This window comes from Leptopilina boulardi, unplaced genomic scaffold, assembly GCF_019393585.1.
Source record: "Leptopilina boulardi isolate dan_hultmark-lab unplaced genomic scaffold, ZJU_Lbou_2.1 LbouV2_397, whole genome shotgun sequence".
NCBI classification, from domain to species: Eukaryota; Metazoa; Arthropoda; class Insecta; order Hymenoptera; family Figitidae; genus Leptopilina; species Leptopilina boulardi.
Window position 1 is genome coordinate 562,007 of NW_026137970.1, and position 26,671 is coordinate 588,677.

The window sequence follows — 26,671 nt, forward strand, 5'->3', positions numbered from 1 at the left end:
TTTCAAGCGTGAAGAGTTCCTCCCTCTGTATTACACAGTGAGTATAGATCCCTAGGGATCGGTTCTACATGGGGTTATAATGCCCTTATGATTTTCTGAATTTAAAACGGATCATCCAGGCCAGGGGTTTTTTGTCTAGCCACCAATTTCTTGGTGACAATCTTAAACGCCAAACCCCATGGGTCATTTTCAGATTCACCGATTAGGTCCTTCCAGCAACGGCGTTGGCTTTTTCGAACTGCTTGCTTGAAGATAAGCTTGGCTTCGTGCCATTTTTCTCGCAGCTTGGAGTCTCCCTTTGAATGGGTATATTTTCTCCTGGCTGCATGGCATTCTCTTCTAAAGCAAGCAAGCTCGTCGTTCTATCAGTACATAGATTTCTTCCTTGCTCTTCTTGTCTGCCGGCGAGGCATGGCCCGGTTGCACGCATCCTCTTGAACGGTATATTTAAGAGAAGCTGGTTTCTTCATCCAGTTGAGATCGTGGAGAAGCCTCGACTCTTCCAGAGATTTCACCAGCTTCTCTCTATTCAGTCTCCTGAGGTTCCAAGAGGGATATTTTCTGCTTTTTTGAAGTTTAACATTCCCTCTCGGATTTTTCTCGAAGACTAGAAACTATGCACCGCTGGTCGCTCATGGTTTCAACGTCAAGCACTCTACATTCCTTTATCCTGTGATCCAGACGAGGAGATGAGATTGTTAGATCCAGGATAGATCCTGATTCCCCCCGCCTAAAGGTGAACTCTCGACCTTTGTTTAACACCACCAGATCATTCGTGGTGACCATGTCGGTAACCAAGGTCCCTCTCCTGTCCAGACGGGTCTCTCCCCATTTCGGAGATTTACTATTGAATTCACCCGCAATGAGGATGTCTCCGTCAAAAATCCTAAGACTCTCTTCAAGAGAGCGGCCCTCAGAGTCGAACTTTGCGATGGGATCGTACGGGGAAAAGTATCAACTGTATACACGTATACTCGCCACTTCAACCCAAACGAAACCGTCGCTAGTCTCCGGGAATTTACCAATGATTTATACAAATGTATACTTCATATATATCAATCGATTCGTCTTGACGTAAGGAATACGATTTTATTATATATATCCTTAAATTTTTCTATTTAAAAATTTTTTCGATTAAAAAAAAATTTTTGGAAAAAAGACGATAAAATTTTTTTTTGGGTATTTTTCAAAATCCTTTGGTCAGATTTGAGATATTAATATGATAAATGAGCCTACCTACAAAAAAGGGATCCACACACACACACATACATACATCCGGACAATTGATCAGGATCTCATATAACATGTTTCTATAAAGAAAAAAATGTTTCCGCCACTTTGAAAAGTTTTATAAACGAAAGGACTACAAAGTTTCTTCCACGAGGAAGCAAAATCAATAAAATATTTTAATAATTATAAAAAACGTACATATTCTTTTTGTCATCGTGTCCTCAAGTTTATTTTAAAGAAGGACATTTTTAAATGTGAGTAACACATAAAAACATTTTTTAGCATATGTATATTGTTTGTGTAAATGTACAATAGAAACGAAATTGAAGTTTTCGAGTAATACAATAACTAAAAATTCGTGTTTATTATTTTTGTCATCGTGACACGTCAGACAGTTTTTTTTAAGTGAAGTCAGTCGTTATTAAAAATAAAAAGAACGTTTTCTCTGTTTTGTATAGTTTTTTTATATGGGAATTATTTAAATATGTGATTACTAGAAAAATTTTTATTGAGCAGAGAAGTGTTCCTCGATCTTGCGTTTTATGATTTATAATATATTTTAGAAGGAAACTCACGAAAAAAATTTTGTTTTTCAATATTTCAAAGATTTTATTTTAATTAAAAAAGTTAGGCTCATATTAACGAATTTTTGATTTTTACCCTTATGTAGTTTTGATTTTTTGGTCAAATTCAAAATTAAACCACAAAATATAATGTGAACAGTGAAGAAAAAATTGCATTCACCTTTTTTTTAAAAATTTACACCTACTTAACATACTTGTAAAAAAAGTAGAAAATCACTTTTTCATTCATTTTTTTCAAGATATATTCATTATGCTCACTGTTTCTAAAAAAATGCGCGTATCGCTTCGGTATTAATAAAAAAACAGTGTACTGTCACCATACAAGTTTGACCATATTCAGATCAGCAATATCTATTTGCTGTCAAAAATCACGTAGGGGTGCCACAGTGTGTTATTTTTTCAATTTCATGTTCAAAACCTAATGTCTCTTGAACAAATTGACCAAATTGAATGAACCTTGGACCAAAATAAAGCTAAATAAATGTAGAATAGAGAAACATTATAGGGAACCCTTGATTTATTTTTGTGAGCTCTTGGGAGTCGAGTGAAGTTACCATTTTTTTAGGAAAAAATGGTAAATTGAAGTATACAAACCGGTATATCATGGTAAAACTTAATAAAAAAACTTTTTTGTAAGCATTTAGGATCACTGAATACAAAACTAAAGTTCAATTTTCAAAATTCAAAATGGCGGACTAAAACAATGCAATTTTGAAACAAAAATTTTTTTGTTCAAACTGTGGTACTTTAACGTTTTCGAGGTCGCTGAATTCAAATATGATAGTAAAATGTGAAAATTCAAAATGGCGAATCCAATATGGCGGACAGAAAAATTTAAAAAGTTCTTAGATTTCAATGAGACTTGGTACTTTAACGTTTTCGAGGTCGCTGAATTCAAATATGATGGTAAAATTTAAAAATTCAAAATAGCAGATCCAATATAGCGGACTGAAAAATTTAAAAAGTGCTTAGATTTTAACGAGACTTGGTACTTTAACATTTTCGAGGTCGCTGAATTCAAATATGATGGTAAAATTTTTTTTGTTTTTTTTTTGTCATCATATTTGAATTAAGCGACCTCGAAAACGTTAAAGTACCAAGTCTTATTGAAATCTAAGCACTTTTTAAATTTTTCTGTGCGCCATATTGGATTCGCCATTTTGAATTTTCACATTTTACCATCATATTTGAATTCAGCGACCTCAAAAACGTTAAAGTACCACAGTTCAAACAAAAAAATTTTTGTTTCAAAATTGCATTGTTCTAGTCCGCCATTTTGAATTTTGAAAAATGAACTTTAGTTTTGTATTCAGTGATCCTAAATGCTTACAAAAAAAGTTGTTTTATTAAGTTTTACCATGATATACCGGTTTGTATACTTCAATTTACCATTTTTTCCTAAAAAATGCTAACTTCACTCTACTCCCAGGAGCACAAAAAAATAAATCAAGGGTTCCCTATAATTTTCCTCTATTCTACATTTATTTAGCTTTATTTTGGTCCAAGGTTCATTCAATTTGTTCAAGAGACATTAGGTTTTGAACATGAAATTGCAAAAATAACACACTGTGAACTGGCACTCTTCCCTTATATTTTTTATTACTGGCAAATTTAAACGATTGCTTTAAACTTAGGCTTTTAAATACGATAAAATTGTAATTACAAAATTATTAAATCAAACTGTAATTTGAACTCAATATTTTAAAGTGTGATCTGTAATACATGTGACATCACGTGTTATCCCGCAACCCTCACGTCACACTTTGTTACATTTTTTTTAGACCACCCCCCCCCCTATTAGAGCGTGACATAATATCTGGATGGCTCCGACGTGACTCCTGTATAATGTTCTAAATAACGCCACTGCGCAAAGTAAATTTTGCTAATACTCCTTCATTTTTTGAATTTTTTCCACAATTGCTAAATATAACGTATTATTAAAATTACTAAAAATAATTTACTTGAATTTTACAAAAAAAACCTCGTTACCAAAATTAATAAGAAAAAAATTTTTTTAAAAAAATTTTACCGCCGTATTGGATCCGCTACATCAGATTCGTAATCAGCGACGTCCGAGAAGTTGGCAACGCCATTTCATTTTTTCAAAAAATCAATTTTTGTGCTTAATGGTGCTAATTTTGTGCTAATTTGTGCTGCAAAAATTTTATTAAAAAAATTAAAAAAACAGTTTTTGGCAAAAAATTTATGATTCACTTTTATTCCAAACAAATCATTTGTCAAGTTATAATGTAACTACAATACAGTGTACCAAAAAAATTAAAAATTTTTTACCATAAAACGGAAAAAATATCAATACTTACAAAAATAAGTTTTACTGCTATATTCTGCAAGACAAGCACAAAAATAATCTCAAAAAACTAAATATGTAGTTAATTCTTCCACAATTGTTTAGAAATATATTTATTCGATTCTTAGAAGAAATATAAAGGAAAAGAAAATAACACTTTTTCCTTTTTTAATATAAAACAGACGACATTTCGGCGATGGTGGCGAACCTGACCACCGAAACGTCGTCTGTTTTATATTAAAAAAGGAAAAAGTGTTATTTTCTTTTCCTTTATATTTCTTCTAAGAATCGAATAAATAATTTTCTAAATCTCAAAAAACATTTTTGAAAAACTGTGTTTAATTAAAAGAAATTCCAATTTTATTACTCAAAACTAACATTTTTAACCCTTCAATAAGCAAATATCAAAAATTTAAAAAAATCAATTTTTGTGCTGTATTCTACAATACTAGCACAAATTTTGAGCTAGTATTGTAGAATACAGCACAAAAATTGTTTTTTAAAAATTTTGATATTTGCCCATTTTAGGGTTAAAAATGTTAATTTTGAGTAATAAAATTACAATTTCTTTTAATTAAACTCAGTTTTTCAAAAATGTTTTTTGAGATTATTTTTGTGCTAGTATTGTAGAATACAGCACAGAAATTGTTTTTGAGAAATTTTGATATTTGCCCTTTTTAGGGTTAAAAATGTTAATTTTGAGTAATAAAATTGCAATTTCTTTTAATTAAACACAGTTTTTCAAAAATGTTTTTTGAGATTATTTTTGTGCTTGTCTTGCAGAATATAGCAGGAAAATTTATTTTCGTAAATATTGATATTTTTTCCGTTTTATGGTTAAAAATTTTTATTTTGAATATTAAATTTTTGTATTTAAAAAAAAATTTTTTTAAATTTTTTTGGTAGATTGTATTGTTGTTACATTATAACTTGACAAATGATTTGTTTGGAATAAAAGTGAATCATAAATTTTTTGCCAAAAACTGTTTTTTTAAATTTTTGACCCCTATTTTTAATTTTTTTAAAAATATTTTTGCAGCACAAATTAGCACAAAATTAGCACAAAAATTGATTTTTTGAAAAAATGAAATGGCGTTGCCAAAAAAAACTTTATGCTAAGTATTTTACTTCTTCAATCGAATTCAATTAGCCAATTTAAGTTTGTTCAACAAGTTTCAAAAAAGTTTTTACTTGTCACAAAACCTCTCGGTACGCAATTCGTTCGAAAGGGGTTTTCGTATCTCAATCCCACACTGAGAGACCTTTTGCACCGTAGCGGACTTTCGACTGGCGGCTGCGGAGCATTCTGTTGGTAAGGTACTAGACTATACGTTTGGGCTGTTGCGGTACATTTTTGGGCGCGTGTCTGCCAAAAAGTTGTTTAGCTACAAACCAAAGGTGGCGTCTCCACAACTTCGGTGAGCTACTCACCAACATTTTGGACAGTCACGCTCCCAAAATTGTACCGCCGCACACCGAAACCATAGTGGCGCTGCTGCCACTTACCTTGTTCCGCTGCAGTCCAAAAGGTCTCTCAGTGTAGTATTGAGCACGCAATTCGGGCCCACCGCTTTTACGTACACCGATACTTCCCTTATACTACTCCGTGATTTGTTTTACCGATACCGTGTAAAAATGGCGTCCATTTTTACCATAGGATACAAAAACACATGAGCCAGCTGTTCATTTGTACCCAAGGGAAAAAATGGACGCCATTTTCAGAAAAAAAAATGTTGCACATCACCCTACATAAAACTTCAAGACCTACCTGACATTTCTTTCGGAATAATCTACGTAGGAACATCTGATAGTTAAATGTGGAAATGTCATTTTTAGTATCGTCCGGTAAACAGCCTTCCAGTAATTTCACAATTAATTCTTGTAGAAGATGATCATCTGTCCCATTATCGGATAATAATGCTTCTTCTAAATCCTAAAACAATTATATTTTTCTATTAATTATTTTTCTCATTATTTAGCAGTGCAAAAAAATAAGCAATGATGTTAAGTTTTTATAAGGTAAATAAAACAGGAAGTCAATGTCTACATTGCAAAATAAGCGGTTTTAGACTTATTGTTAGGAAGTTAGAGTACCTCGATATCAAAGTCCAGAAGATTGAAGGCGTCTCTAAATAAGGAGCAGAAGTGCGCTATACTGGGCACCTCCCACCATGATTGAATGTCTATAAACATAAGCGAACCATTCATGAAAGGTTGCTTTCTAAATGCAAAAGAGATCTCGGAAGGGAAAAATAACACTAACAAGTTAACCTAATCATGTATTAGTAGCAATTTAAATTTTGTAAACCTGACTTCACATTTGCAACAAATGAGATAAATGTCTGTGAAGTTGGTGTAAAAAGTGTTTAAAATAAAGAATTATTTTGATTGTCCCTTTTAATATTCTTAAAGTTTCTGAAAATGATAAAAAAAGTTCTGAAAATTAAGGTCCTTTAAAACATCTTTCATTTTCGGGTATTAAAATAAAAAATTCTCATTTTTATTCCACTAATTTGAAAAGAATTCATTGACCATTCTTAGTTTTACACCATTCTTAGGTAAATTGAAAACTTTTTGCTTCTCTTGATTTATTTTTAAAAAGATAACGCAAGTTCAGAATTTCTTCATCATTGTATATTTCCTAGTTTAAAGTGGATGCAGTGACATTTTTCGCGATATTATTCGATGTTACCTAATAAGGTATTAAATTAATAATGATTGTCACAGTTCCAAATTGCAGTTTTATAGTTTACTTTAAAGTGAAAAAAAATTGGATAAACGGATATTAAAAAACTAACTTCAATCTTACAAAGCTACTTGCATTTCAACCTTGCAATTCGTTTTTGAAAATATATTATTCAAATTGACTAAACTGTGAGGAAATTTTCGATTATGAAAAGAATAAGCGCCTAACGTTTGATGTCTTGTTGTGCATGTTTAACTTCGTGGTGTTCCGACGAAACCGATGTGTAATTCGGGGAATTGTGGCTTGACTTCGGGGGAGGGAGAGATTTGTAGGAAATTATAAAATCGGTGGTTTCCTTGTTCTCTGCCTCATTCGCTCGTCATTATTTTCTATAAAAGAAAATCCCGCGCCATATTTTGATGTCCGACGCCGAAGACTTAAAGGTAGTTTCTTTTTTTTGTAATTATATATATATATATATATTTTTTTTTTTATTGAAGAAAGGGTTGCTTCAATTATATAATTAATGTATTTTGTGGAAGAAAAGAAAATGATTTTTGTTTTTTTCTTTTTTTTGTAAATTTAAAGTGTGGCGTTTAATTAATTATGAATGGGAACGTGAACTCAGAGTTGGCAGAGTGCAAGGGGACAACCTGAAGCCATAAATAAAATAAGGCCGAAATTATCTCATAAAGAGAAATCAGGTATATTTTGGATTAATATGAAATTTGGACGATCTAGGAAAAGCATCCGTCGATCTCTCCATTCCCACTCAGCACCGTATGTCGTCGAGTTCATCGTTGTTTGCTGCGAGGAATGAGTATCATTTTTTTTATATTTACAATTTCATTGACTATAATAATTATATATATATGTGTATTTAATTCTTTTAAATTAATGTATGTAAGTGCGAATGTGTGTTTGACGTGAAGGAGTTTTTATATATGTATATGAGAGATTCTTTTTCAATCGCCCCAGCCCAAAAAGTCAATGTTCTGGGATTGGCTTCATACTTTGGTAAATTGTTGTCCTATATGATAGTAATATATCCCTAAAATATAAACTCATTAAAAAAATATTTGTAGAAAGTACAGGGGGTTGAAGTTTTGACGTTAAGGGTAACATTGTCATTTTCAAATCCGTTTAACTATGACAAAAGTTAATGGATTTTAATTTATCTATAATGAATTTTATTGCATTTTTCACGTACTTTTCAAAAATGTATACGAAATTTAAAAAAAAAATTTTAACCCCTTTTTTTCAAAATCAACCCTTATTTTTCGATTTTCACCCCTTCGGGTATTTTTTTTTTTTTATTTTCATTGGAAAGCTGAGGTTTTTTCCGATGAGCTATGTAAATATGAAAATGGGACAACAATAATTTTGTGAGTAACAGAATATTAAAGTTGGCGGTGCCGATAAGGGGTGTACCTGGAGATCATCTTTGAGGATTTAGATAGGCACCGCCTAATTTAATATTATGTTTCTCACAAAATTATTGTTGTCCCATTTTCATATTTACATAGCTCATGGAAAAAAAACCTCAGCTTTCCAATGAAAATAAAAAAAAAACAAAAAAAAATTCCCGAAGGGGTGAAAATCGAAAAATAAGGGTTGATTTTGAAAAAAAGGGGTTAAAATTTTTTTTTTAATTTCGTATACATTTTTGAAAAGTACGTGAAAAATGCAATAAAATTCATTATAGTTAAACGGATTTGAAAATGACAATGTTACCCTTAACGTCAAAACTTCAACCCCCTCTACTTTCTACAAATATTTTTTTAATGTGTTTATATTTTAGGGATTTATTACTATCATATAGGACAACAATTTACCAAAGTATGAAGCCAATCCCAGAACATTGACTTTTTGGGCTGGGGCGATTGAAAAAGAATCTGTCATATGTACTTGTTTTATATTGTTTCGATCAATGCTTATGATCTAAGTGATGCCTCACACGTAGAATCTTGTCTAATTTTAATAAATATTTATCTTTGATCTGTTCAAACTATATATATATGTATATTTATTTTCTTGATAATTATTTTTCTTGATCGATTCTAATTATTGTCCATATATCTCTAATTTATTATGTCATGTGATTTTTGATTCGTTGTTTTGATTTATTTTCATGGTCCATTTTATTTTTGAATTATATGATTTAACTATTGAATTCTTTTTTTTACAAATTGTATGTTACAAAACATAAAAAGTAGTTCCTACCTCAAAGCCAAACTTTGATAGTACGGAAAAGAAGATCTAACTTAAATATTAAAATAAGTACCAGATTTATTTATTTTTTTAAAGGTAAATTTTTTTATAACTTAATTATCTCGTAAATTTATTTAATAAAGTATTATGAATGTAGAAGAGGTTCTAGACCAATGAGATAATACTTTGATAAGAATGATCTATAAAAAAGGAACAAACCGCAGAATTTACTGTAATTTTGGTTCTTAGTCGATTATTCAACAACTTTGGGATTTTATATTTTTTTGCATTCTGAACAACTTTTTCTTTTGTCAAATTGCTTGACATAAAGCTGGTTTTATGATACTACAATTGAAACATTTAAAAATAAACGCGGTTTCTACAGAAATTTGCGATTTGAACGGTTTAAAAAGCATTAAATATTGAATCATAAATATAAAATTACACTGTTATGCACTAATAGGTGCTTGTAATACTTCCTAAGGTAGTTGGTCACTTTTTCTAAAAAAAAATATTTCCTAATCATTTTTTTCTAAAAAATGCTATTTCTAATGAAATCAGTTTTCTAAAAAAAAATTTTCTAACAAAGTTCAATTGTTGAAATTTTTTTTTAAATTTTTCTAAATATAAAAATTTATTTTTGAAATGTTTCTATTAAAATGTTTAAATGTTTGTATTATAATTGCAGTCACTCTTATTTAAAATTTGTTATTGCCAACATTTCTAAGATAACTTAAAATATCATCTGCAGCATAATCATTATATCGAGACACAATAGTATGAAGTCTTTTGCTCATCTGTTTTTGTTTAGTTGAAACACCTTTTAATCTAAATATTAAATTCTCTTGCTTTTGTAGTTATTACTTTAAAAACTTTTTTATAGGAAACTTGCTGCTTGTTTTCCAATAAGGCATGCACAAACGGTAATGCTATAGTCTTATCTCCCTGATCCATAGATCCTAAAATTGCAAACAGTTGGAAAAATATTATTGGTGCTGATTTAAATGTTCAGTCCACAAACCACGAAATTGATCGAAACAGCAATTTAATGTTCTCTGTAGTTGAAAAACTCAAAATTCTGTTATCGTCCTCACTATTATCATCGTTAAAGGAGTCATACAACAATAAAGCTTCGCCGCCTAATGTTTGTCTAAGAATTTGGTAATATCACGTAATATTCTGAGGATTTGCAGGCAATTTTGCATTTCTTTCAATGTTGAGACAACGAATTTTAAGTTTATAACCAATTACCAAAAAACGATTTATATTTCATTTTAGGATTAACTGCAATATCAATTTCTTTTATAAATTTTAGTATACTTTATTGGAAAAAAAATTTAAGAAATTGAAATTTATTAGCAAAAAACATTTACATCCTAAGTAACTTTTACATTAGATTCACATGCATTCTGTATGCTTCCTTAAATAGATAGACATTCTTTATTGGGCCCTACGGCCTATAACGCAATACAAAATTAAAACACTAAAATATATAAAGTCATGTTAAAATATAATTTTCTTAGAGTTCCAACAAAACTACGTGTAAGTGACCCTACGTTCCCTTAACATACATTCAATCATTTTTACAAATTTTTTAATAATTTCCACACTATCCGTAGATAAAATTTCCCACCAAATTGTGGATGAACATATATTAAAATCAACGTTTTTCAAAGCTGAAGCTCAACTGTCTTGCATGTGCCGAAATTAATTCTAGAGACCCAGAATCCCATAACTCCACTCCAACTCCTTCCAAAAAGTATGATTTCAACTCACAAAACCAATTATTCCCACCAGATGACGGGTCTGTACGCGCCAGTGACATCAGCCTTAGCAAACACTGTGTCGGAAATCTAGATTCTTCCATTACTGCTATCTTTTATATCCAGGACAGTGACCGACTGAACACTTTACATGACAGAGGCAGGACACCCACCTCCAACCGAACAGCGTAGTTAGCCGTACAAGTAGGGAGATGGAGCAGGCTCTTAAAAAAAGCTAACTGAACTCTCTCAATAACACTTCCTCTATCCAAGCCCCAAATCTGAATCACGTAAAAAAGTTTAATACAACTCAGCCTATCGAACAGTCTCGTGTATGTAGACCATGTGTCCGCCTTTAGACCATCTATAATTTTCAATGTAGACCCCGATGCCGCTCTAGCCGAGCTTACAAATTTATTACAAGCTAGTTCGAATGATCCTGAGTTATGAAATATGACCCCCAAGTACATAAATTCATTTACAACTTCTATTTTCTCGTCTCCCACCTTAAATGACTTAAAATGTTTCACCGAGTGATTAGCACTTTTTCTAAAAATTACAATTTTTGTCTTTTTTACATTAATTTCCAGTGCTCTTTTCTCACAAAATTTAAACAATGCAAACAATTGTTTACTCACCTCCACAGGGGAGCCCGATAACAGCACCAAGTCATCGGCGTAGGCAAGAATTGGTACATCTGTGGTACTATTTATAGAGATACCCTTGTAACCCTCACTCCGCAAGAAAATCTCTAAATCGCTGGTAAATAAGGAGAAAAGATGAGGACTGAGTACCTCACCCTGTAAAACGCCCTAAGATACGTTAATAAATTCAGTAGGACCATAACGGGTCTTAATACTGGCACTCGCCTTTTCATAGAAGTCTTTCAATACATTTATAAATTTCGTGCTTAAACCAATCGAGTGCAGTTTGTACCATAAAATGTCGTGGTCAACAGAGGGGAAGGCACTTTTGAAGTCAATAAAGGCCGCATAAACAATCCTCCCAGGCAATCTTAAATGAATTTGTAATAACAAATTTAAGGTAAAAAGATTGTCTACGCAACCCCTTCCCCTTCTGAAGCCCGACTGGAACTCCGGTAACACCCTAAACTCACTCTCCCATAATAAAATCCTGTCCACCAGTATTTGAGTAAACCATTTCACCACATTGTTAACTAATGTAATAGGACGAAAGTTATTCGGATCCTCGAAGTCGCCCTTTTTGTGCAGCATACACATTATTAATTGTCCCCACGCAACCGGTACCTTTTCCTGAACAAGAATGTTATTGAATAAGTTTTCCAAAAAAAATAAACCAATTTTCCGGCAGGTTCTTAAGAAAACTATAATTGATGGTGTCACATCCCGGTGACTTTGAATCTTTAAAACCTTTTATGCATTTTCTTAACTCTTCATACGTTATACTACTGTCCAGAATCGGGTGGACAATATACGGTGTTGTGAAATGGTTCACGACCTTAACAGGAAACACTTCACCTAGGTACTGCCACCATGCGTCCCTACTCATATCATTACTCACAAAACATTTGCTTCTTTTCTTATTAACAATGGACCAGAAGTCTTTCGAATCTCTCGACGTAGCAAGCTCATCTACAAGCGCATTATTGAAAACCCTTTTCTTTACACTTATTAATTATCTATATTTGGATTGTGCTTCAATAAATTCGCCGCGAAGAGAAATATTAAAACCAGAGTCCCTATAAGCTCGGAAAGATTCCCTCAAGAGTGATCTTGCGTTTCGACATTCACTATCAAACCAAGGCTTGTTCATCGAGGTACTGATATCTCTCTGTTTAACAATTCTTCTCATTCCAAAATCCGTCGCCACAGCAGTAATCGCCGATACCATTAAATCATTTATAACGTCTATGTCCCCACCCGTATCAACTCCCACCTCGTCTCTCCATCTCATACTGTCAATGTAGCTCTTTATTTTTGTGAAGTCAAATTCTAACTTTATAACTTGAACACCTTCATTCAATGGCACATGCAAATGGAAGGGAATATCCACACATATCGCAACAGGAAGGTGGTCCGATAACGTACCCCACTCCAATACCTTAAAATCGCGAAGGAAGGGCGATGTCGACAGTGAGACCCACACAAAATCAATTACGCTAGACCCATTTCCACCAATATGAGTAAAATGCGCTGGAGAGTCACTCAATGATCTCCCATTACACAGAAAGAATTCATTACTCTCCATATAGTCAACCAGCAATCTTCCCCTACTATTTACCACCACATCCTTTGATAATCTATGTGGTGAGAAGGAATGGTTTAGTATTACACAATAATCGTAAGAGTTTAAATTCCCCACCTGACAGTTAAAATCCCCTCCAACTATAATTAAGGCGACCTTAAACGATTAACGCAACTCAAACAATTTACAATTAAAATTAACCAAAAAATGTTAATATCTGCAAGAAGAGAAACATATACTAAAGCTAATAAAAAGAAAAAGCCATTGATCAAAAAACTAATAACAATAAAGTCTGACTCAGACATAATTAAATGCGATATAAATATCTTCTTATTCAAAGCAATAACCAAACCACCTTTTGCTCTTTCTCTGCTTGCCTCCCTTATCGCAGGAACCTTAATGATGCTCATATTATCCAGTAGACTTGGCACCAATGGACGACCCTTCTTCAACCACGTCTCACACAAACATAAAATATCATGTTGATATAGATGTGACCTTAGATCCTCAATATTCGAATAGCCATGTGCGTTCCAGAAAATAATCCTGAATTTAAGATCACTCGCTACAGGCACATCACGAGAGACGAACAGCTGACACTCATCACCAGAAATCTTAAAGGGATTTGAATTTTTATTCTTTATTTGCAACGGACGACGATGTTCCACAGTCCTTATCCGATTGAAAAATTTGGGTTAATAATTTAGAATCCGTGGTCGGAGTAAATTTAACTGAACCAGTAGGACGCCCTCTTTTAGGTTTTATGTTAACCTCTGCATTAATTTGCTTCAATTTGCGCTTCTTTCCGGGTGTTCCATTCTTATCTTGAGAGACTACTGCTGCGTCCTCCTCCTCGCGTTCAACATCACCCAACTCTGAATCAAAATCCTCCGCAAGTGCGGAAGGTTCACCTTTCTGAAGAAGATCCTTTAAGGAGTAAGACTTATTTTTAACGATAATACCATTTTCTCTTAATTTTGCCTCACGACCTTGCTCCCTCAAACTGGACACATATGCAAGCAGCATCTTACGATCTTTTCTTTCATTCTCTGTGAGATCATTTGCTATCCAGAGACCCAATTCGTAAAACTCTCTCACCTCGGAAAACAACAGTGATTTTCATCTTGATGAAGTAAAGCGTACCAAGACAGGTCTCTTTCCAATGGACTTCCCCAATCGACGAATAGAATCAAATGCATATTCCGGAATATCCACTTTTATCTCCTCAAAAATTTTGTAAACTGACGAGTACAGGTCCTTGTTACATTAATCCTCATCATTCAATTTAAAAATTAAGAGATTCTTAATTTTTGTGTTTTTTCCATTAAAAATATTTTTTTCTCTAACAACTGTACAGTTGCACTCAGATAATCGTGCTTGGAAGTGAAGTCCAGTCGATCCTTTTTAATCTCTTCAATATCTCTACTTAGATTAGAATACATCAACTTGAAGGCTTTTACCTCCTCATTTGTTTCCGCAACACCAGGGCTGATTTTCATTAATAATTCTCTATCCAAAAATTGACACAGACGCTCACTTCACTTCACATAAAAATCACCAATTTGTATCAGAACTGATAATGCACCAGACCGGCAAAGAAGCATAAGCAAACTGCACTTTACAGTAACAGAAACTCAATATAACAAAAATAACAGATATAAGCAAATCACACCAATAATATGTACAAAAGTACAAACAATTCAACAGCGAACATAAACACATCCGTTTACTTTGAGTACTAAGACGGAAGTCGCTTGCTCAAATATTTAAAGAATATCATGGAAAACAATTACAATTGATAACATTAATTAATATTTCAGCTTAAAAAATATTTTACTGATCAAACAAGATTATGCATAAATTTTTTGTTTGAAAGGCATAACAGCATAACTGACATTTTTATCAAATTTGAGATAACACCAGATTCTAGTACATTTAGTAATGCTTTCCAAAGATTCATAGTTGAAAAATCATTTATGTAACTATTTAAGTAGAAAATGATGAAAAACCTAATCGCATAACTGCACTTTTGGCAATAGGCGATAGGCATAAGCGCATAACTGCATTCAGAATAAAAAAACAATTGACGTAATCTACAAAATTAAAGTAATATTTTAAAATAAAAATATTATTTATTTATTATTTATTTTTATCTTATAATAAGGAATTTCAGAAAATATAAAACTTTTTATTAGTTTGACTAATTTTTCGATTTTCTCTTTTCATTAATTCTTTTGAATCACAGGTATCTTCATTCTTCTCGATATCTTCACAAAAAATATTAAATTTGAGAAATTACGGAAATGTAAACATAAAACCTAACCAATTTTATAACCTATTTTTAAAAAATATTCGTTTGATTTTTTTCATAGATACAATAAACATAAATAATAATTTTATTCTTTTGCCTTGATTATAATCATCTCCTTCAGATATATTTGTTTCAGACTCAGATTCGTACGTCGCTATTAAATTCATTTTGACAATTTATTATGACATGAAAAATAGAGAGGTCCGTTAACCTAGCTTGTCCACATTGTCCGATCTGGATAAAACCTATTTGAAAATTAAGGGCTAATTTAAGGCTAATTTAATGCCCTAATGCCGAATTTAATGCTCGGCATTTTCTTTAAAAAACTTATGGACAAGCTAGCTTAACATTAAGGTGGCTTGTCCACACAATGAAGGAGCACTCGTAGGAAGGCCTACTATAGGTCAAAATTTAGGGCTTTTTTAAGGCTCTTGAATGCTCTATTGTAGAATTTAATGCCGGCATTATTTCGCGAAATATTTGCAAAAATTCAATTTTTACGTTATCTCATTTTGTCCACATCATGAAGGAACACTCGTAGCAAGATCTACTATGGATCAAAATTTAGGGCTTTTTTAAGGCTCCTCAATGCTCTATTGCCGAATTTAATGCCGGCATTATTTCGCGTAATAATTGAAAAATTCAATTTTTACTTGATATTTGTTTGTCCAAAAAACGAAGGAAAACTCCTAGAAAGGTCTACTATAGGTCAAAATTTAGGGCTTTTTTAAGGCTCCTCAATGCTCTATTGCCGAATTTAATGCCGGCATTATTTCGCGTAATAATTGAAAAATTCAATTTTTACTTGATATTTGTTTGTCCAAAAAACGAAGGAAAACTCCTAGGAAGGTCTACTATAGGTCAAAATTTAGGGCTTTTTTAAGTATCCGCAATGATCTATTGTAGAATTTAATGCCGGCATTATTTCGCGAATTATTTGCAAAAATTCAATTTTTACGTTATCTCAGTTTGTCCACATCATGAAGGAACACTCGTAGCAAGATCTACTATGGATCAAAATTAAGGGTTTTTTTAAGGCTCCTCAATGCTCTATTGCCGAATTTAATGCGGGCATTATTTCGCGTAATAATTGAAAAATTCAATTTTTACTTGATATTTGTTTGTCCAAAAAACGAAGGAAAACTCCTAGGAAGGTCTACTATAGGTCAAAATTTAGGGCTTTTTTAAGGCTCCGCAATGCTCTATTGTAGAATTTAATGCCGGCATTATTTCGCGAATTATTTGCAAAAATTCAATTTTTACGTTATCTCAGTTTGTCCACATCATGAAGGAACACTCGTAGCAAGATCTACTATGGATCAAAATTTAGGGCTTTTTTAAGGCTCCGCAATGCTCTATTGACGAATTTAATGCCGGCATAATTTCGCCAAATATTTGCAAAAACTCAATTTTTACTTGATATCAGTTTGTCCACACAATGAAGGAGCACTCATAGGAAGGTCTACTATAGGTCAAAATTTAGGGCTTTTTTAAGGCTCCTCAATGCTCTATCGCCGAATTTAATGCCGGCATTATTTCACGAATTATTTGCAAAAATTATGTTTAACATTACAAAAGTTTTTCCAAAAACGAAGGATTAGTCGTAGGAAGGTCTACTATAGGTCAAAATTTAGGGCTTTTTTAAAGCTCTTGAATGCTCTATTGTCGAATTTAATGCCGGCATTATTTCGCGAAATATTTGCAAAAATTCAACTTTTACTTGATAAGCTTGCCCATTTCTGCTGCTGCTCAGCCACTAGTCAGACCCTAAATAGCGTCGCTCGTCTGAAAAGTCTAGCCAAAAAGGTCGTTAATCCTAGAAGTACCACTTCCACGAAAAAAGTTTTTATATATGCTAACATTTAGGGCTCAATTAGGGCTAATTTAGTACCTCATGCAAAAATTTAGGGCCCTTTACCTATTTAAAGTAACCCTTCGTACTGCAAGCTTGACGTCAAGCTGGATCTGAATTAGTAGTTTTTTAATTTCTACTAATGAAAGAGTGCGTATTCGTTTACTAATTGAATTAGTAACAGTTATGACTAACTTGTAGTAAAAAAACTACTAATTGCTAGTAGAAAACTACTAATTTATGGAGTAAGTCGTATTTTTTACTATTTCAAATTAGTAAGCAGATTTACGCTATGAATTAGTAGTTTTTTACTAAAAATTAGTAAAAAGTGTTACTAATTCAATTGGTAAACGAATACGCACTCTTTCATTAGTAGAAAACTACTAATTCAGATTTAGAGAGTAGGGTTCTTAACTAAGACTATTTAAATTTTTCAAAAACCACCCCTAAGTTCAAAAAAACATCTCCAATTATTAAAACTTGATTTAACCTAACAATAATCATATAGGACATAGGAGCTAAATTAGTGTTCTTCAATAGCACTAAATTGACTTTTTAAAAATGCACTTCTAAGCACCCCAACCATGTAACTGATAGAAAACCAAACACAAAACCTACCCTCAAATAATTCAAACTTAATATTTTCAAAAACAAGTACTTATGAATTTAGGGCTAATTTAAGGCTCTTAAATAGAACTAAATTAAATGTTCGAAAATGATCCACTAACTTCAAAAACTACTAACTGGGTAGTTCTAACTCAATTTTTTCAAAAAACAAGTACTTAGAAATTAAGGTTAATATAAGGCTCTTAAATAGAACTAAATAAATGTTCAAAAGTGATCCACTAATTTTAAAAACTATACATGAGTATTTCAAACTCAATTTTTTCATGAAAAAGTACTTAGGAATTTAGGGATAATTTATGGCTCTTTACGAGCACCGAATTGGATATTCAAAAATGATCCACCAACTTCAAAAACCACCCCTGAGAAAATCAAAATCAATTTTTTCAAAATCAAGTAATTAGAAATTTAGGGCTAATTTAGGGTTCTTAAATAGCACTAAATTAGATGTTCAAAAATGATCCACCAATTTCAAAAACTACCTCTGAGTACTTCAAAATCAGTTTTTACAAAAAACAAGTACTTTGGAATATAGGGCTAACTTAAGGCTCATTATTATAGCACTAAATTGCATTTTCAAAAACGATCCAACTTCGAAAACTTCGCCTCAGTAGTTCAAAAATTTCTTTTACATTTTTTTATCGAAAATAACGATTTTTAATAAACAAATTAATTTTTTTAAACTGTGGAAGCTATTATTTTTACTTTTTTTTATTTTTACATACCTAAAAATAGTAAGAATATTTTGCAAAAAAAAATTTCGAGTAGTCATCCAAAAAGGGTAATCAGGTTATCAGTAAAACATTTTACAAAGTATTTTAGTAGTATTTCCATGTATGTAAATATACAAAAAGTAAAACAACGGGTCTAAAGTTAAAAAAAAATAATTTGTTTATAAAAAAATCGTTATTTTCTATAAAAAATTCAAAAATAAATTTTTGAACTAGTCGGGGGTAGTTTTTAGGATTGGTAGATCATTTTTAAACAGCCAATACAGTGCTATTTACGAGCAATAAATAAGCAAGTAATTCTTAAGTGCTTATTTAAAAAAAAAATCGTTTAGACTTGCTAAGATAGTGTTAAATTTGGCATAAAAGCATTTTAGAGTTTTAAATAAGCCCTAAATTTTGACACCTAGAAGACCTTCCTATGAGTGCTCCTTCATTGTGTGGACAAACTGATATCAAGTAAAAATTGAATTTTTTCAAATATTTGGCGAAATTATGCCGGCATTAAATTCGTCAATAGAGCATTGAGGAGCCTTAAAAAAGCCCTAAATTTTGATCCATAGTAGACCTTTCTACGAGTGTTCCTTCATGATGTGGACAAACTGAGATAACGTAAAAATTAAATTTTTGCAAATAATTTGCGAAATTATGCCGGCATTAAATTCGACAATAGAGCATTGGGGAGCCTTAAAAAAGCCCTAAATTTTGACCTATAGTAGACCTTCCTATGAGTGCTCCTTCATTGTGTGGACAAACTGATATCAAGTAAAAATTGAATTTTTGCAAATATTTGGCGAAATTATGCCGGCATTAAATTCGTCAATAGAGCATTGCGGAGCCTTAAAAAAGCCCTAAATTTTGACCTATAGTAGACCTTCCTATGAGTGCTCCTTCATTGTGTGGACAAACTGATATCAAGTAAAAATTGAATTTTTGCAAATATTTGGCGAAATTATGCCGGCATTAAATTCTACAATAGAGCATTGGGGAGCCTTAAAAAAGCCCTAAATTTTGACCTATAGTAGACCTTCCTATGAGTGCTCCTTCATTGTGTGGACAAACTGATATCAAGTAAAAATTGAATTTTTGCAAATATTTGGCGAAATTATGCCGGCATTAAATTCGTCAATAGAGCATTGCGGAGCCTTAAAAAAGCCCTAAATTTTGACCTATAGTAGACCTTCCTAGGAGTTTTCCTTCGTTTTTTGGACAAACAAATATCAAGTAAAAATTGAATTTTTCAATTATTACGCGAAATAATGCCGGCATTAAATTCGGCAATAGAGCATTGCGGAGCCTTAAAAAAGCCCTAAATTTTGATCCATAGTAGATCTTTCTACGAGTGTTCCTTCATGATGTGGACAAACTAAGATAACGTAAAAATTGAATTTTTGCAAATAATTCGCGAAATTATGCCGGCATTAAATTTGACAATAGAGCATTGGGGAGCCTTAAAAAAGCCCTAAATTTTGACCTATAGTAGACCTTCCTATGAGTGCTCCTTCATTGTGTGGACAAACTGATATCAAGTAAAAATTGAGTTTTTGCAAATATTTGGCGAAATTATGCCGGCATTAAATTCGTCAATAGAGCATTGCGGAGCCTTAAAAAAGCCCTAAATTTTGACCTATAGTAGACCTTCCTAGGAGTTTTCCTTCGTTTTTTGGGCAAACAAATATCAAGTAAAAATTGAATTTTTCAATTATTACGCGAAATAATGCCGGCATTAAATTCGGCAATAGAGCATTGAGGAGCCTTAAAAAAGCCCTAAATTTTGATCCATAGTAGATCTTTCTACGAGTGTTCCTTCATGATGTGGACAAACTGAGATAACGTAAAAATTGAATTTTTGCAAATAATTCGCGAAATTATGCCGGCATTAAATTCGACAATAGAGCATTGGGGAGCCTTAAAAAAGCCCTAAATTTTGACCTATAGTAGACCTTCCTATGAGTGCTCCTTCATTGTGTGGACAAACTGATATCAAGTAAAAATTGAGTTTTTGCAAATATTTGGCGAAATTATGCTGGCATTAAATTCGTCAATAGAGCATTGCGGAGCCTTAAAAAAGCCCTTAATTTTGATTCATAGTAGACCTTTCTAGGAGTGTTCCTTCATGATGTGGACAAACTGAGATAACGTAAATATTGAATTTTTGCAAATATTTCGCGAAATAATGCCGGCATTAAATTCTACAATAGAGCATTCAATAGCCTTAAAAAAGCCCTAAATTTTGACCTATAGTAGGCCTTCCTACGAGTGCTCCTTCATTGTGTGGACAAGCCACCTTAATGTTAAGCTAGCTTGTCCACAAGTTTTTTAAAGAAAATGCCGAGCATTAAATTCGGCATTAGGGCATTAAATTAGCCTTAAATTAGCCCTTAATTTTCAAATAGGTTTTATCCAGATCAGACAATGTGGACAAGCCAGGTTATCGGACCTAAGTTTTGCGGCTATTTACTCTTTGTGACGTTGTGAAATTTTTATTAATTACACAATTCACAAATTTTATTTATTTTTAAAAAGTTATTAAATAAATTTTGTTTATTTGGTTTTTATAAATTTCATGAAAAATATTTGGAGGTTTCAGCGAATATTCCAAGATTGATTAAGTTTAGTTAATTTTCGATTCATTTATTAATTTTTTTTATTTCACTTATGTAAACGTTGTTACCTGATTCTTAATTTCTGTTCAACGAGTCATCTTAAAAAATTATAATTTTATTCCAAGGAAGAATGGTGAATAATAATAATTATTATCCCATTCGAATCGTCATACGAACCTGGCAAGAGTTTTGTACAATTTTTAGATTTAGTCCTGTTGTGTTTTGTGAGTTAGTCTTGACAGAATAATATATTAGAAGAAAATGGAAAAGTCAGCATAAGGGTAGGGTAGGGTTGACTAACTTCAACTGTTCGCGAAAGAGTCAGCGAAGTCAGCTCCATTCCTTTTTTGAGTAGTTTCATATGTGCGCAACAGTATCAAAATTTATCATGGCGGTAAGTGTCAAAAAGTATTTGCGTAAAACTGTTTTCTTAGTGTCAGACAACATGTGAAACAGCAGCGAATTGAAACAGGAAAACAGTGTAAGTGGAATTGTTATAGGATGTTATTGTCTTCTGCAAGTCAAAACTTGTAGACAGAGAAATATGAAATTTTAATATTGACAGCGATCCTATAACTCTCAGCACAAATGTTGTTCACCAGATTTCAGCGTTAGTATTTTTCACTTACACTGTTTTCCTGTCTCAATTATCTGTTGCTTCACATGTTGTCTGTCATCGAGAAAACAGTTTTACACGAATACTTTTTGACACTTACTGACATCATACATTTTAATACTGTTGTGCACATATATGCCCGTGAAGTAGGCCGGAACATACCATGATATTAGTATTAGCAATTTACTAACTTTTAGGGATAACTGGGCTTGCATATCCTAAATTTTAGGCTTTTAATTTATTTCTTATATGGAGGTTCCTGCCAGCTTCAATGTGAAGCTGGCCGGAACCACGCATAACTTCTTTATCACTTCTCCTACTAACCTCTAACTACAAGGAAAATTTAGGGCTCATCAAGGGCTATCAAAATATTCCTTAACCAAATTGCTAGACTTTATTTTTTCAAATCAAGTTTCCGGCTAGCTTCAATATCAATACTTCAATTAATTCCTAACTGCCACGGGAATTTAGGACTCATTATATGCTATCAAAATATTCCGTAACCTAATTTAAAGTTTTTCATTTTCTTAAAAAAATATTCACATTGACACTTGTTCCCACTAGGCTTTATTATTTTTTTTAAAACGAGTTTCCGACTAGTTGCAACGTAGGTCCATCAAACCAGCTGATTACGAATCCGATGTGAAAACAAGTGAAAACTTTGATCTATTTCCGCTTTTTTTCTTTTTCTTACGTGTCCCAATATTTTTGGGCTCTTCAAATTTGCGACTCTCAATTTCTGACCTTAACTCCTAAATCTAAAACGCACCCCTAAACTTTGACATAGGTGTAAACTTTTAAGTATTTGCGCAATTTCTTTTTTTTCTTCTTCTAACCTTTCCCAATAATTTTGTACTCCTCTAAATTACAACTTTTCATTTTTGGGCTTCATCCCTAAATATAAAAATTACCCCTAAACTTTAACAAAAGAGTAAACTTTGATCTATTTGCACAATTTTTTTTCTAACCTGTCCCAATACTTTTGGGCTCTCCAAAATTACCACTTCTCATTTTTGGGCTTCACCTCTAAAACTAAAAATCACCCCTAAACTTTAAGACAAAAGTAAACTTTGATCTATTTGCACAATTATTTTTTTTCTGCTAACTTGTGCCAATATTCTGTTTTAGTTAAAAGGGTAGTTTTTAAAAATGAATAGATCCCAAAAATTGGGATGGTTGTTTTTGTGGAGCCCAAAAATATTTGACCTGATTTAGAGGAAGAACTGCAGGAATATATTAGTTTTTTTACTTCTGTTTTATTTAATAGGGTATTTTTTGAAGATTGGGTGGAGCCTAAAATTCGGATTGCTGTTTTTAAGGAAGCCAAAGATTTTTGACACAATTGAGAGAAAAATTTACAGAATTATGTTAATTTTTTAAAAATTTGTACTTCTGCTTTAGATAAAGAGGTAGTTTTTGTAAATAGTTTTATCCCAAAAAATAGTGAAGAATGTTTTTGAGGTTTTAAAAAATAATAGATCCCATTGAGAGAAAAAACTTCAGCATTATTTTATTTTTGTAAAATTTAATTCTTTTGTTTTAGTTAAAGTGGTAGTTTTTGAAATTAAGGTTAGGTCAATAATGGGATTGTATTTTTTTCAGGGGACCAAAAATATTTAATCCGATTAAGAAAATAATTGTCTATCTAAATGTCGTGTATAATCTTTTTGTCAAACGTAAATGTTTTTGATCAATTTGGAAAAGAAGATTATTAATATAGGGGAGAGTAGGGAGTTGTGCCTCGTGGAGAGTCGTGCTCCACCTTAATATTTTTAATATAGAAATTAATATGACAAACTTCAATTATTAGCATATCCTTTTCTCGTTAAAAACTAACTTTTTAATTGGTACTCGTTATTTTTGGAAGCATTTTTCGTGTCCTTCCAGATATTGAGAAATTTGTTTCTAAAAGTTTTTTTTATCTCTTTATGTTTAAGTCATTTTCACTAATTTTTTTAAGTGATCAAATGTTTAATGCATAAAAATTAGATGTCATTAATAACTTTTCGACGTACTCCAGCGTTAGTGGGGAGTTGTGCCTCACATTATATTTAACAGTTTTTAACTCTAATACGCACTCTCTATTTTTATTTCGCATTATTGATGAATAATTAGAATGTTTTATGCAATTTAAATATTGTTCTTTACTGAAAAGAGACTTCTTACATCTGAATTCACCGTAAATAAAATTAATTACCTAGCTTAATTCAATTATTTTTAAAATAATTTTATTTTATCTAAATTACCTAAAATTAATCTTTTATTATCTTATGAGGGATTCCACGGGTAAAACGAACAGTTGTCGGTGACAAGTTATCGATTTGCCTCAAATTTTTTAGGCGTATTCTACCTCTAAAAATACTCAACTAGCCAAAATTTCAAGCCCCTATCTCATAAAGAACACTCACAATCGTAAATTTCGTGAAAAGTGACATCTTTCAAAATGAAGATTGAAAAATCCATTTCTTCTCGAAAAAATGTTAATTTTGGTCAAAAAAAAAATTGGAAAGATACTAGTCGATGGGAAATTTTCCAAAGAATCCAATGCCGTTGGAATTTTTGACCTATCTCTAAACGCATGCGCAGTAGATTAAAAAAACTGATTTTTTAAAAAAAATTCATAACTCAAAATGACCTATTTCGATTTGGCTCTAATTTTCAGGAAAGACAGCTGAAAAGCTATACTTTAAAATGGTTATACCTAAAATTTGCATATTTTGAGTTTTTAACCATTTTTATGCAAAATAGTGAGCTAATTCAAATTTTTTCAAGGTTTCCTTACAGTATTTGCTTTTTGTGCGCATGCGCAGTTATATAGACAAAAACTAAGCCCAAATTCAAAATCCTCGAAAAATTTCCAATCAGTTATCTATATTAACACTTCATTTTTATTTATTCTAAACAAATTTTAACAGAAAAAACAAATACAAGTTATAATTAAGAGCATTGCAAATATGAGAGTGTTTAAAAAAATTATCTTTTGCGTTTACTTCTTGAATTTGCCCTTGATTATCATTTATTTTTATTATTATAGTAATTTTACCATTTTTGTTATTAATAATTTTTTGTTAATTAAGGATCTTTAATTTTATTAAATTCAAATCAGGGCGGGAACGACCTGCTTCCTGCGCAGGCAGCTGTTGACTGGAGGTGTGAAAGTTCCTTTAATTTTAAATATGGCTTCCAATAATAAACTGAAAATAGGAACATAACCTAATCTTTTAATGTTTATTTTTTAGTCTGGTGAAAGTAAATAAGTGATATAGTAGTATCTAGTGATCAATTTATCATTTACAGTATGTCCGAAAAAGGTAATTTTTGCTAAATGTTATAATTATCACCGATAAGTTATGTGTAAACTTTTGTTTCAAAATTAGGTTATATGTACGTCGGATTTACGGAAATTGATGATTGGTTCATAGGACAAATAAAAAGCATTGACAATGAAGAACAAACAGCCGAAATAGTTGTCCTGCAAAAGGTACAATCTAAAGAGAAAAGTGTAAACAAAAGAAAGTCATCGCATAAAAGCGTAAACACTTTTTTTGAATGGTCAGATAATCCACCTGTCTTGACTGTTCTATTCTCAAAAATATTATGTTGTGTCAATAGATCCTTAGTTCAATCATCGAATAAGTACAGGCTAAATCACACGAATGTTGTTAAATTATTTAATGAACATCTGCAAAAAAATTTGTGAGGCCAGATAATATGAGATTATAATTTTCAAAATAAAAGTATAAATTTTATATTACAATAAAATGGAAAAATTCTGGTTTATAATTCTTTGTACAATATATCTTTCATCAAAAATTAATAATTTCCCAAACTGAAAAAAATGTTAAGTTGAAAAAACAAACGTAAAAAATAAATTTTTTTTAAATACTCTTATTTGAAATGCTCTTAATTATAACTTGTATTTGTTTTTTCTGTTAAAATTTGTTTAGAATAAATAAAAATGAAGTGTTAATATAGATAACTGATTGGAAATTTTTCGAGGATTTTTAATTTGGGCTTAGTTTTAGTCTATATAACTGCGCACGCGCACAAAAAAGCAAATACTGTAAGGAAACCTTGAAAAATTTGAATTAGCTCACTATTTTGCATAAAAATGGTTAAAAACTCAAAATATGCAAATTTTAGGTATAACCATTTTAAAGTATAGCTTTTCAGCTGTCTTTCCTGAAAATTAGAGCCAAATCGAAATAGGTCATTTTGAGTTATGAATTTTTTTTAAAAAATCAGTTTTTTTAATCTACTGCGCATGCGTTTAGAGATAGGTCAAAAATTCCAACGGCATTGGATTCTTTGGAAAATTTCCCATCGACTAGTATCTTTCCAATTTTTTTTTTGACCAAAATTAACATTTTTTCGAGAAGAAATGGATTTTTCAATCTTCATTTTGAAAGATGTCACTTTTCACGAAATTTACGATTGTGAGTGTTCTTTATGAGATAGGGGCTTGAAATTTTGGCTAGTTGAGTATTTTTAGAGGTAGAATACGCCTAAAAAATTTGAGCCAAATCGATAACTTTTCACCGACAACTGTTCGTTTTACCCGTGGAATCCCTCTTATATATTACTTTATTTTATGTAAGTTAGAATAATAGAATAATAAAAAAAATTTATATAATAGTTTTGATCGAAAAACAAAACCTGGAGCACAACTTCCTACTCTCCCCTATTCATTGATTGGCAAGTTTACACCTTCACTGATTTTAAAAGTAGTTGTTTTCGTTGAAGGGGTGAGTTTTAAAAAATGGGCATATTTTTTTGTGGAGCCCAAAAATATAGCGTATTTGATATTTCTAAAATTGTTAGTTTTTACATAGTGTAGGTGCTAGCTTGGCGTAAGTGCGCAGTTTCACAGAAACTTAAATTTTTAGAAAAATTTAAAGAGCCCAAAATTTCTTAATAGGGCCCGAA

The 26,671-nt window shown here is 31.7% G+C and overlaps 1 protein-coding gene across 2 annotated transcripts in view; it reads right to left on the reverse strand.

The window, feature by feature from the left end:
- LOC127288894 (bromodomain-containing protein DDB_G0280777-like) overlaps positions 1–26,671 on the reverse strand; it is a 62,252-nt gene that overhangs the window by 24,906 nt on the left and 10,675 nt on the right. The window contains exons 2-3 of one of the 2 annotated variants that reach the window (XM_051316591.1): positions 6,217–6,305; positions 5,891–6,055 (exon numbers count right to left, since the gene is read on the reverse strand). In XM_051316591.1, coding sequence (XP_051172548.1) covers positions 5,891–6,055; positions 6,217–6,305 — 254 coding nt within the window. The remainder of the gene's footprint in view (positions 1–5,890; positions 6,056–6,216; positions 6,306–26,671) is intronic. The other variant, XM_051316592.1, reaches the window with a different exon arrangement.